A 9342-nucleotide genomic window follows, 5' to 3' on the forward strand; every position below is an offset into this window, starting at 1 on the left:
TTTGTATAAGCTCATTAAGTGGAAGGCATTCTTACACAAAATAGACAATCAAAAGGCCAGAAAGAACAAAAAGAATGACAATTTTAAACAAGTGTGAGTAAAGAGATAACAAGCAAAGATAAATGATGTTATAGAAGAAAATATTTGCTATACATGTCCAGTATAAAGAACTTGTACAAACTGATAAGAAAATGCCAAATAATCCAAAAGAAAATGAACAAAGGATAAACAGGGAATTTATATAATAACTAACCATAAATAGCCAAAAGAACTTCAATCTCATCCACAATCAGGAGTTTATAAAACAGTGAAATTGAAAATCAGCACATTTTATTTGGCAACCAGAAAACATAACTTCTATATAATGTGGGACACATGCATTATCTCTATTTTTAAAAAACAGAGGCTGATAAGCCAATCTGTCACTCTTATGTTCCTACTCTCTCCCATTTGAAATAGCTTAAAACAAATGTTTGCATTAGCTGTTCAAACTCAAGTGACTGCAAAACAAAAATCAAGAATTATAACTACCACTATCACTAGAAATGCAAATTGAGATAAGGACTCTGAAAATTTAATCAGATTGACAAAAACTGAAAAGATACCATCCAATGCTGGCAAGGATGTGGAGAAACAGGTCATCTCACATCCTCTTGGTGAGACTGTGGGCTGCCAAAACTTCCTGGAAAGTAGTCTAGCACATTTTTAGGATTCTGTTTAGAATTAAAAGCCCTGCTATATCAGCTATATCCCCTAGATCCATCCTTAAATTCCCTGAGCACTTCCTTCACTTTCATGTTATAACTGAAGCTTGGCTTTTCCCTAAAAATACTTGCTCTGAAGCCCTCTCTCCCATCTTCTCTCTCATACCCGTGGGTATGGAAGTGAAAGAATGGTGCTCCTTGTTCATTCCCACTTTGGGGGATTCTTCTTCCCTTCTCCTTAAAAAGTCCATCTTCATGTAGAGGAGATTAAGAGAATTCACATTAGCGAGGATTTCCAGGATTAGAATCACACTCTTGGACTTCTTTACTGTGTTCTCTGTCTTAAAAGTGTCCCATACTATTTCCACTGGCCCTACTCACTCACCTATAGTTGAAAACAAAATCAAAACCTAAAGCCAGAGAGGTAGTGTTAGGTGACAAGAAAGAGCACCAGACTTCTGGATTCTAAGCTCATCACTAACCTTAGGTAAACTATATCCTGATCCTAGTTTACTCACCAACACCAGAACCTACACCATGCTTATTGGGAGGACTTAATGATACAACGCATCTAGAGCACTTTGGATAAAGTAAATGTTCGATAAGTGTTTGTGTGTGTTAGTCACTCAAGTCTGCCATGTCTGGCTCTAACCCTACGGAATGCAGCCTGCCAGGCTGCTCTGTCCATGGTATTTTCCAGGGAAGGATACTGGAGTGGGTTGCCATTTCCTTTGCCAGGGATCTTTCCAACTCAGGGATTGAACCTGGGTCTCCTGCATTGCAGACAGATTCTTTACCATCTGAGCCACCAGGGGAGCCCAATAAGTGTTTAAACAACATAAAAACACCTTCAAATCTCAAATTTCATACTCCTGTACAGGAAGAACAGAACTCTTTCTCTACTGGCCACGCATAGCTCCTTTAGTCCTTTCTCTTTGCCCATGTCATTCTTCTCCAGGTGTTCAAACAAAACCTAGAGGCGGTACACCAGGGAAGTCTGCTACACTTGGAAATCTGGAAAAATGGACTTCAATACAAATGACCTTCCCCATATTTGCATTAGCTCCTCTAAAAACCCATTACTTCCCATTTGAAGCAGCCTAAAACAAACATGGCATCAGTTACTCATATTCAATTAGATCCAAAATAAAGAGGAGAAAATAACTAGAAAAATCTTAAAAGACATAAGACAGACTCAGAATCTGCTAAATATACCCTAAGGAGTTCCAATCAAATCACATGTCACAGAAATGGTGAAACAGAAGAAACCTGAAATTTCCAAAATATTTCACTTTTTGCTAATTTCAATATATAAAATGAAGCAACATATTAAAAACCGACTCCTAGCAGTGTCATCCTGTTCTGATCCCTGTGGAGAGTCCAAGCACATGCTCCATACTTTTAGTGATGCAAACTTGAAACCCAGTGTTATTTCACTCGAGAGTTAGAAAAAACCTTTGGTGGGTCCTCATGCCTACAGATTAAGCTTTAAACCACTGAACATTGCTCTGAAAGGGTTCCAAAATCTGGCTATAATTTACCTTTCCAGTCTTATTTTCAACTTCCAATTCTCCAAATCCATCACAATACACACATTCCACATTATTTCACAGTCATATCTCAGCTCTGAACATGTTCCTGCCCACCTCCAGTTATTTCATTCGTCCTTCAAGGTGGCAAAGAACGGTGGAAGGAGTCCAGCCTTTAAATTCAGACCAGACCCACTAGATTTCTAACTCCATCCTCACTGCTTAATAGCTTAATTATCTGGAGAAAATACTTCAAAAGACCCATTTCCTTACCTAGGAGGCATACCACCTGTGGCACCTTTACAACACTATTGTGAGAATTAAGCATAATCATTATAAACTGTCTAGCACCATGCCTGAGGCACAGTAGAAACTTAATGGTAACTACTAAGCCATCTTCTTTACCCCTCCCACCTTCATCAATACTATTATTCCCTAAATTTCCTTGGTTTATACCACTATGTTTATTATACTTATGAAAAATATCCATTGTTTATGTATATATCTGGCTTCTCCATTAGCTTATAGGCAAGATGGCTATGGGTATGGATTTCTAAATCTCTGTCACTTACTACTTCAGCAAGTTACCTGGCCTCACAGAACCTGTTTCTTCGTTAATACAATGATTGGCGTTAACACCTTACAGTGTTGTGAAAAGGTTTAAAAGAGTTGATGTACATCAAATATCTGGTATAATGCTTGACACCTAGTAAATTTTGGAGTGTTCATGGTAATCTGGATGGTGAATCTGATCCAAGCAATTGCTTAGAGAACACACAAATGTAAAATGTACTTGCCTTATTAAGCAAAGCAATCTTAATACAATTCTAACCTGCTACTCACCTCTCTTATTGATAGAAATATCCAGTGAAGACAAAAACAGAGGTTCCCATGCACTTTATCTCAGAAATGCTACCACATATTCATGTTCTTCCAGGACTAGACTTAGTACTTCACGACTTACAGTTCACATCACCTCATTAGACCTTAAAACCATACGGGGGCTTATCCCTCAAGAGTTGTAAGGAATAAAATGATCTGCCAAAGTTAAAGAAAACTCTGAAATTAGTGGTCTACCAGGAAGTGGAAGCTAGTTGCCCGCTCTTTATTCATTCTAACTCTAATCTGCTGTGTCATCCATTTCTCTACTCAGAACTCCAATCAAATGTCAACTACTTCTGTGACAGTATTTTCCAATCTATATGCTTCCAACCCACTGCTTGATTTAAGAGAAAACACTTCAATATTAACTGCAGTGAAATCAAGGAAACCACAGAAAAGCTAGAACTTACAAAAAGGACAAAAAAACTATCAGCGCACTGGCATTCCACTTTCAGCTGTATACTGCTGCTCCCACGTGTTGCACCGCATCACCTCAAGAACGCAGGAAATGCTGAGGAAAGGGACCTGGCTTTAAATCTGACACCATAACCTACTAGTTGTGTAAACCAGGCCTGTTCCTTCTTAAGCCTCATATCCCTCATCTTTATAGAGACTGTAACTATATGAATCTCATAGGGCCATTGTATTAAATACAATTGTTGTATTAATTAAACTCTTGTATAAAATACATTAGTGTGCCAAATGTTTTAGCAAAGTACTTACAACACTACACTCAATAAGTGGTGTTCTAACCATCTGGTGTTATTGCCTGAGCACTACAGTTCTTGGTAAATATCGTGGAATTAATGAATACTTAGCACAGTTTATATTAGGAAATAAGTGTACCACTAACTTTAATTCTACCCTAAGTTAAATAAGGATTAACAGCTGCAATACTGTTTGAGATAAGTTTACTGTTTATGAAACCCTTTTAAACATCCATAAACTCACTGTGATCTCCACAACGTCCTTAGGGGGTAAACACTTAAGATATGTGCCACAGAAATAAACTGGTACCCATTAGGGTAACACAGAGCCAAGGTAACCTAAGTTTCCTCCAACCGGATTCTCCAGCTCAGGGATAAGGTGTTTAGTGTCAAAAGTTTTTAACCGACACATCCACTAAAACGAGGCAGACTGCAGCAAGTGTACCATCCATCCTCCTCAAGCAGAGCCAAGCGCGTGAGTCCAGGAATCAGCTCCAGGAAATAAACCCCTTCAGAAGGCACAGATGACATTCACAACGCTGCATTGTTTCAATACGAGGTGTCCTCCCACACCTTTAGGGTGGGGGCCATTTCTGCCCCCACCCTACCAAAGCGCCCAACACAGGACCTGGCACCTAAAAAGCCATCAATAAATGTTTGTAGAAACGGTATGGGCAGTTGGTGAAAGGCTCTAACAGAGACCCGAAACGAGGCCAACTCCACGGTGGGGATTAAGCATCTCAGCGGATCCACAGTCGTGGGCGGAGAGGGTCCAACCGGTAACCTGGTTGGAAAGGATGGCTGAGGACGGGCACTGCTAAAGGGGAACCTGGAGAGCTGACCCGCTGATGAGAGCGAGAGCAGGTCTGGCCGCAGCCATTCCTGGAAGGCCGGGGACAGACAGAGGTTCGGAGGCCGGGGGCACCTAGCAGGGCAGTTGGCGGCTGGGGGGGAGGGGGACCGTCTGCTGCTCTGAGAAGAATCTCGGGCCCAATCTGAGCAGGGTTCTGGGCTCCTCTAGAGACCCACTCCCTAGCCCGCGGCAACATTCGCTGCACCGAGTGCTCGCTGCTACCTGAAACTGCAGCAGCTTCTCTGTCTGCTCCTGGGTTAGATCCCGCTCCTCAGGCGCCGCCATTTTGCCGCCGCCTCTACGCTTCTGACCCGTCCGCACCGTCACCGGCCGGAAGTGACCTCAGCAGCAACCACATCCGGTCTGAACGGCCGCCGGCGCTCAACTGCGTCTGCGCGTGCCGGCCCAACCCAGGGGCTGGGGAGGGGTGGAAATGGTGATAATTTCCGCCGCCAGAGGGCGCCTTCTCTCGTGCCGACCCCGAATACTTCCGAAAATAGTCGAGGAACTGTGTGGACAAATCGCCTTTTGGAGTTAGGCGAAGGCAGGGTAGATCCTTGAAAGAAAAGTTATGACCAACCTAGACAGCATATTAAAAAGCAGAGACATTACTTTGCCAACAAATGTCCGTCTAGTCAAAGCTACGGTTTTTCCAGTAGTCGTGGGAGTGAGAGTAAAGAAAGTTGAGCGCCGAAGAATTGATGCCTTTGAACTGTGGTGTTGGAGAAGACTCTTGAGAGTCCCTTGGACTGCAAGGAGATCCAACCAGTCCATCCTAAAGGAGATCAGTCCTGAATATTCACTGGAAAGACTGATGCTGAAACTGAAACTCTACTTTGGCCACCTGATACAAAGAACTGACTCATTTGAAAAGACCCAGATGCTGGGAAAGATTGAAGGCAGGAGGAGAAAAGGGAAGACAGAGGATGAGATGGTTGGATGGCATCAGCGACTCAATGGACATGAGTTGAGTGAACTCTGAGAGTTGGTGATGGACGGGGAGGCCTGGCATGCTGCAGTCAATGGGGTTGCAAAGAGTCGGACACGACTGACTGAGTGACTGAACTGAGATGAATTGAATAAGTCAGGATTTTCCAGACTTATGACCCTTGAATAGACCGCAGAGCCAAGAGGTTTCGAATGCTTCAGTAACTCCCGAATGCCACTGGACAAATTTTGCCTGCTCTTTAAGCATTTTCATCTCCAGTGTTTCAGAATATTTCTTAAGAAATTGTGGCCGTTCAGAAATATCAGTCGTTTGATGTTTGATTCCTGCCATGATGTTTCCAGAAGCCCCTGACCATCTCTAGGAGGTTCCGAAAGTCCCCGAATACTGGGCCAGGGGCGGGAGGCATTTCCCCTCGCCGCCTTCAAACCAGAAGCTGGAAGATTAGGGGCTCATGAAAATTGTTGGGACTCGGCCACCTGGGCTCTGCCAGACTTAGGCAGAGCTCTCTGTCCACTCCTCGTGGGACTCTGCCCCTGCCTGCCGGAGGCCTTCTCGGGTCTCTGCCCTCTGCTCCATCTTCTCTGTGAGCAACCGAAGAAAGATCCCATGAGTGGGATCAGAGGACCTGGATTCAGGTTCCAGTGTCCACGTGGCAAAATACCGGACATCCTTGAGCAAACCTCCTCCTCTCTCGTCTAGTTTTGCCACTGAGGGAATGAGGTTCACCGGCAGCCCCAGATATCTTGCCTTATCTCACTCTCCTTGGGAGCAGCCCCTCACCCTTTCTACTACCTTCTCTCCACCTCTCAATGTCTGCCTTCTTCTGCACTTTCCTTTCCCCTTCAAACTCTCCACCTCTCTTCAGATCTATTTTCATTTCCATTTCTTTTCTCCGGCCATCTGTTTTTTCTGTCCAATCTCCAGAAGGCTCCAAAGCAGAGGCAGAGGGGTCAGGGTCTGGGGCCTACTTTTCCATCAAGTGTCTGTCTAACTCCTAGCAAGGCACTCAGCCTCCTGGGCCTCACTGTCCTCCCTATCTGTGGTATCTCACCCCACCAATTTCACAGCATTTAAACTGCTGAGACAGAACCCGAAGGGCTTTTGAAAACTAAAGCTCTGTGAAGAGTACACTAAGGGATGGAAGGACTAAAGTTTTGGCTATTTCTTTCAGGCCTGAATCCGGTCTTATAATAGGTCTTGAGAAATGGAGTATTTTCTGCCATATCAGTTAACAAGGATGCCACAGTCATCAGTGATTCTAGGCCTCCAGGGCAACGAGGAAGAACAACCTGTGATCCAGCAGCCACTTGCTAAGGTTAGCACTGAGGGAAAAAGGCAGGGTACTGGCCCTAGATAGCTGAGATGCATACAAAAAGAAATGATTTCCGTAAACCCAGACTCTTTCATTTTCTCATGTGTAGAAAGTCACCAAATTCCTTAACTGGAAATATCTGGTTTTCTTTAATTCACAAAAATACCTTTGATGTTCAGACTTCCTGCCCTTTGTTGCAAACCTCCATATGACCTGACTCCTCCCCACACTCCTCCGAGCAGTTCTCTCAGGGTTACTTGAGATGCTGCCTCCTGGGCTTAAGTCCTAAAAATTTCTGCCGAATAAAACGTAACTCTCAACATTTAAGTTGTGACTTTTTTTAAAAAACCGACAGTCTGCATAAACCTTATGACAGTGTCCTGGAATTTTTCTTAGACCTTTAAGGTAATTGGAAGCAAATAGCAACCATTTGAGAGACTTTTTTTTTAAACATCAATTCAAAGCTTAAAGGAGATGCAGTACTATTCAACATCTCCAATAATGATGGATCCAGAAGAACTAGATGAAGGACTGCAAAGTCAGTTGCCTTCTAGAGTTGTTGCATAATTCTGATTTAAGATGTATTCTTTCCACGCACAAATTTTGCAGTTGTATTAAACACCATTCAATGTTCTGCTTTTCATACACCCTCTTAATTTACATTTCCCTTTTCTTTGAATGATGTGGTTATAAGAATATTTTACTTAAAAAAAAAAAAAACTACCGTAGGAATATGATATGGCAAATTGGAGAGTCCATTCCATGAGTAAAGGTAGTTTCTGCTTCTTAGCTGTAGTTTCTGGCTTCCATGTAAGGCCAATGGAGGGATAATTAGGAATTTGGGGTTAACAGGTACATACCAGGACTTTCCTGGTGGTCCAGTGGTTGAAAATCTGCCTTGAAGTTCAGGGTTCAACACGGGTTCAATCCCTGCTCTGGGAAGAGTCCATACGCCTCAGCTAGGGGGCAGCACCAAAGACCCAGTGCAGCCAAAACCAAACAAGTTTTTAAAAAAGAAAAATAGGTTTTAAAAACAGGTAAATTTCTGAAATAGATAAGCAATAAGGTCCTACTGTATAGCACAGAGAACTATATTCGATATCTTATGATAATAATGGAAAATGATCTGAGGTAGCTCAGACGGTAAAGCGTCTGCCTGCAATGTTGGAGGGAGAAGGCAATGGCACCCCACTCCACTACTCTTGCCTGGAAAAATCTCATGGGTGGAAGAGCCTGGTAGGCTGCAGTCCGCGGAGTCGCTAAGAGTCAGACACGACTGAGCGACTTCAGTTTCACTTTTCACTTTCATGCATTGGAGAAGGCAATGGCAACCCACTCCAGTGTTCTTGCCTGGAGAATCCCAGGGACGGGGGAGCCTGGTGGGCTGCCGTCTATGGGGTCGCACAGAGTTGGACACGACTGAAGCGATTTAGCAGCAGCAGCAGCAGCAGCAGTGCGGGAGACCCAGGTTCGATCCCTGGGTTGGGAAGATCCCCTGGAGAAGAAAATGGCAACCCACTCCAGTACTCTTGCCTGGAAAATTCCATGGACAGAGGAGTCTTGTAGGCTATAGTCCATGGGGTTGCAAAGAGTCGGACATGACTGAGCGACTTCACTCACTCATATATGAATAACTAAATCACTTTACCATGTACCTAATGAATGTATCTACTAAAGAGAAACAGACTCACAGACATAGAGCACAGACTTGTGGTTGCCAAGGGGAAGGTGGGTGAGGGAGGGAAAGATTGGTAATTTGGGATTAAAAGATGCAAAGTGTTATATATAGTGTGGCTAAACAGCAAGGCCCTACTGTATAGCACAGGGAATTATATTCAATATCCTGTGATAAAGCATAATGGAAAAGAAGATGAAAAGAAAAAGAATTTGAAAGAATATATATGTATGTGTGTGTGTGTAACTGAATCACTTTGCTGTACAGCAGAAATTGACATAACATTGTAAATCAACTATATTTCAATAAAATTTGAAAAATTTTATGCATCTTCAGATTTTGCTAATTTATTCAACAAATATTTATTGAATGCTCGTTCTGAGCCAGGCTCTGGACCAGATGCTAGAATGGTAAACAAGACACAGCCACTGTTCTTGAAAGAATACATAGTTTAATGAAAATTTAATTGAATTTTCATCAGTCTCTGGACTGGGGGGTGTGTGTGTGTGTGAGAGAGAGACAGAGAGAGAGATTTTTGAGTCTCAGTTTTATGCCTATAACAGTGGGATTTGTCACTGAGAGCTAAGAGAATCTAATGAAAAATTGTTTCTCTAATTCTAGTAATAAGGACTTGTTAACTCCTTACCATTTTGTTCCTGATAAGGATGGAATCTGTCCTATTGAGTAATGAAAATCCTAGAACAAGCCCTCAATTTCTGAGTAGCTGGAAC

At 42.9% G+C, this 9342-nt stretch overlaps 1 protein-coding gene across 1 annotated transcript in view; it reads right to left on the bottom strand.

The window, feature by feature from the left end:
- FAF2 (Fas associated factor family member 2) overlaps positions 1-5012 on the bottom strand; it is a 68307-nt gene extending 63295 nt beyond the window's left edge. Inside the window, exon 1 of the mRNA XM_040240506.1 lies at positions 4898-5012. Coding sequence (XP_040096440.1) covers positions 4898-4960 — 63 coding nt within the window. The 5' untranslated portion in view covers positions 4961-5012. The remainder of the gene's footprint in view (positions 1-4897) is intronic.
- Positions 5013-9342: the final 4330 nt, after the last annotated feature.

Source organism: Oryx dammah, unplaced genomic scaffold (assembly GCF_014754425.2).
Source record: "Oryx dammah isolate SB20612 unplaced genomic scaffold, SCBI_Odam_1.1 HiC_scaffold_5, whole genome shotgun sequence".
Classification (NCBI taxonomy): Eukaryota; Metazoa; Chordata; class Mammalia; order Artiodactyla; family Bovidae; genus Oryx; species Oryx dammah.